At 41.3% G+C, this 4106-nt stretch overlaps 1 protein-coding gene across 1 annotated transcript; it reads left to right on the forward strand.

Annotated features, from left to right (window-relative positions):
- Nucleotides 1-580: 580 nt before the first annotated feature.
- Nucleotides 581-3816, forward strand: LOC147305259 (succinate dehydrogenase [ubiquinone] iron-sulfur subunit, mitochondrial-like). Its single transcript, XM_086278155.1, has 8 exons — nucleotides 581-726; nucleotides 1540-1673; nucleotides 1783-1868; nucleotides 1985-2121; nucleotides 2232-2348; nucleotides 3014-3115; nucleotides 3229-3351; nucleotides 3433-3816. The coding sequence occupies exons 1-8, from the start codon at nucleotides 667-669 to the stop codon at nucleotides 3511-3513; spliced, it is 840 nt and encodes a 279-aa protein (XP_086134281.1). The 5' UTR covers nucleotides 581-666; the 3' UTR covers nucleotides 3514-3816.
- The last annotated feature ends 290 nt before the right edge of the window (nucleotides 3817-4106 follow it).

The following is a 4106-nucleotide window of genomic DNA, read 5'->3' on the forward strand; positions in this document are numbered from 1 at the left end:
CATCTATATAAACTGCTGTGTATCAAATAAACCTTTGAGTCGATTGGGAAGGCAACCTGAAGCAGTCTGTGTTTCCTTGTTCTCCCAAGCTGCTCCCGGCGCTGTAACTAACCCAGCTGAACGGCATACCTGAGTGTTACTTTAAATAATTAGGAATCTTAGAAGGAAAGGACAAAACTCTGCTTATCGCTCACGCCACGGAGGAAACCCGGGAAGGCAATTTCCTTCAACAACCATAACCTAAGATAAATTACTCCAAACAACAACCTTGCATTTTAAAGTATGTAACTGACCCGACAATGAGAGTTGTGAAAGAGTCTCATACATATGCTACTTTCAGGTGCTGTCGGAAAAATATGAATGAGTAATGATTAAACCTACCCCTACGGCCCAGCTAAGTGATTAAGCAGAGTTTCATACATGATTGTTTAAATGTTAAAATGTTCTCGTTTCATGCTTCACGTAATTCTGCACGAGCTTTAGAGCAGACTAATATGCTTGACGAATTTAAAGAAAGAGGGGACGTGAAGGCAACAAAAAAGACGTTCCCTGCGTCAAGCACGTAGGGGGCGTGGTCTCGGCTTACATCAGGAGCACAGACAGCAGCAGCAGTTCACATAAAGTGACCGAGACTATTGTGGCTGTCAGAAATATCCAGGCAGAAACATGTCGGTGGCGTGTCTGAGTAGAAATGTTTTGGCTTTTAGGAATTCTAGTGTGATGGTGGTAAGTAGAAAAAAAAAACCCCAACAAAAAACATCTAATTCGGTATTTGAAGGCTTCACTGACGTAACTATTAATGGCTTTTTTGTTGGTTCGTGCACTGTTTACTTTTTTGCTAGGCTACAGGATATTATCACAAAGTGTTTATGCCTATGTGTAGCATAGGCCTTTTTGTATCCTATGCCTATGTGTAAATCTGACAGTACTTGACAGAGTCAGCTGTCAAGCGAAAACTGTCGGATAACTTTTTCTCCTCGTAAAGACCTCTTTGTTGAGTGGTAGTGCACATAGGTTATACACTTCATAACTTCTAATAAATATATCAGCTATTAATGCATTAAATTGATATTTTATTGTCCTGGAAGAGTCAGTTAGATAACCAAAGTCCGCAAGGTGATGTAACGCTTTCAGTTCAGTTCTTTCAGGCCTCCACTAGGGGGAGACTCCATACTATCTTACACAAAAGGAGCGTACAGTAAGTAACTGTGTTGTGTAAATACACAACGCGACAAAGACTGATCTGAGGGCATCTAAGTGTATTGTCTGTCATTATAACTGTAAATTAAATGCCCTTGTTGCTGTTGTTCATACGAGGGAATGCATTAGCACTCGTACTAGATAGACTCTTGTATTCCAGGATACTCCCAGATTAGTTTTACATGGCACCACCAACAGGAATGTCACATCATGAGGCGTCCCTTTGTACATATCTAATGTTTTTAATCGGACTGTACTGTTGTACTGTTCTTATTCAGATACCTTGGTAATGTTCAGTTCAGTTCATTTGGGATTGTTTGTTTACTATCTGTGGTACAGATGGTGCGCCATGCTCAGACTGCAGCTGCTCCGGCTCCTGAACGCAGGATCAAAAAGTTCCAGGTTTACCGCTGGGACCCCGACAAGTCTGGAGACAAACCACGAATGCAGACGTATGAAATCGATCTCAACACGTAAGTCATGAACTGGTCATTGAACAGAAGGCTGCTGAGCAGTATGTTTACTTTTTACTGCACGTTTTATGCCATTGTCTAATCTACTGACGTGTCCTCATTATTACAGCTGTGGGCCGATGGTTCTGGATGCCCTCATTAAGATCAAGAATGAAATAGACCCCACGCTCACATTCAGACGTTCCTGCCGTGAGGGTAAGAGAGGCCATTTGGATTCTGTTTGCACATAATAATGTGAACAATTTCTGAATGAAAGAAATCAGTGACTTGGTTTCAGACTGACTGTCTGTGAATATCTCAAATATCTTCAGGTATCTGCGGCTCATGTGCCATGAATATAAATGGAGGAAACACTCTGGCGTGCCTTAACAAGATTGACGCCAACACTAGCAAACCCACCAAAATCTACCCGCTTCCACACATGTATGTCGTCAAAGATCTGGTGCCTGTAAGTACTGCTAGTCGAGAGAACCCATCTAAGTTTAAAAACAAGCGACGTGGAAGAAAGTATATTACAGTTTATTACATTCATCATGTGTCTCTCCTTATTACCACCAGGATATGAGCAACTTCTACGCGCAGTACAAATCCATCGAGCCCTACTTGAAAAAGAAAGATGAATCTCAGGAGGGGAAGGAGCAGTATTTCCAGTCAGTGGAGGACAGACAGAAGCTGGTAGAAAAAGAAAAAAACGTATTCTTTTAATCTCTACGTGATTCACATGGTTAACACAAGCAACATTGAAGCCATGTGTCAGTACTGTATAACACGCTGAGAACTGATCGCGTAACCCAGAGATGTCAAACTTATTTTACACTGCTGACCACATACAGCCAACTTTTATATGTAGGCCAGACCAGTGAAACTCCACTTTCTGTCAGTCTTCAGAAGTTTAACTACAGATTTAATCAATGGGATATCTTATTATAAGATGAAGAAGCTTCATTTCAACAGTGTGCCTTGGTTTTTCTACATGATGAAGAAATGCTGCTGTAGTAAATTGAAAGAAATCTGTCAGCCTGACTCTTTCGGCTTAAATTGTAAGAAGTAAATGTGTAAAATTACAGAAATCTATAATGTAATTACTTTGCTGTATTGTGAGATGTCATGGGGGAACCTTTTGTCATTAGGAGAAGCTGTAAAACCTGAGAAATGCAGTTAAAAGTCCAAATTTCTGTCTTTCTTCACACTGGGCCGATTCTGGCCCCCAGGCGTCATGCTTGACACCTCTGGTTTAACCATTAAAATAAATAATTAATTTGGTAGCAACGTTTTAGGAGCTGTTGCTAATTTGATTAAACAGGCAGAATAAGCTGGTATTTGACTGTCTAACATAACAGGATGGCCTGTACGAGTGCATCCTCTGTGCCTGCTGCAGCACCAGCTGTCCCAGCTACTGGTGGAATGGAGACAAATATCTTGGACCTGCTGTCCTCATGCAGGTAGGTAATATATTATATTATTATTATAATGTTAGGGAGATAGCTCTTTTTTTTTTTTTTTAACTGCTGGTGGAGATGCCATTGATACTGAATTTGGTGTCTTTATCCCACAGGCGTACCGGTGGATGATTGACTCCCGTGATGAATTCACAGAGGAGCGCCTGTCTAAACTTCAGGACCCCTTCTCGCTGTACCGCTGCCACACTATCATGAACTGCACTAAGACTTGTCCCAAGGTGCTCCGATGTGACCAAACACACACTTCCTCACAGTTAAGACTTTCAGTTTCTCACTCTGTCTGACTCACTTCTCTACAGGGACTCAACCCGGGAAAGGCCATCGCGGAGATCAAGAAAATGATGGCGACTTACAAAGAGAAGAAAGCAGCAGCTTCATGAGCGTGTGAATATGAAACTGGCTCAAGATCCACTGAGAATACCTCAAACTTAGGAGGCCAGCTGTAAACCTTGCTTAGAACTGTACATTTTGTGCTCTTGATGAGTGTCTTATGTGTTTGAATGAGTCCAAGTGTGTTTAAGTGAACAGGAAGATGGAAATTCTGAGAAAAGGACGCTAGAAATGCCGTACAAGTGTTGCGACATGTTGGACTACAGTTCTGCTTTTTGCATGCTGTACTACATTTGCTTGAAATTGTATCAGCTTGTTAATATTTATATGCATTAAACTCGAGTAAAGCTTGATATGGAGACCATGCTCGTATGCTGATCACCTTTGTAACTTGCATTCCTAGGGAAGGATAATGAGATGAAAACATATCAAATGTTTTGTCACAGTGACATAATTTTCTGCTCATGGCAAAGAGGAAGAAATAACCTATGGTGAAAAATCTGCACCTGTTGTCATAATGACAACAAGCGCTACCCGAATTCTAAATTTTGATGTCCTACACCTACAAGCTGCCCAACAGCTACGGGGCTGCATGTGTTATTGGTCTGTAGTAAGCCGATTTCACTGTGTAAACGAGAACTTT

The sequence above is a fragment of the Aulonocara sp. 'chitande type north' Nkhata Bay genome, linkage group LG20 (assembly GCF_057382095.1).
Source record: "Aulonocara sp. 'chitande type north' Nkhata Bay isolate Kocher_YH1m ecotype deep benthic linkage group LG20, A_spYH_male_GT1.1, whole genome shotgun sequence".
NCBI lineage: Eukaryota > Metazoa > Chordata > Actinopteri > Cichliformes > Cichlidae > Aulonocara > Aulonocara sp. 'chitande type north' Nkhata Bay.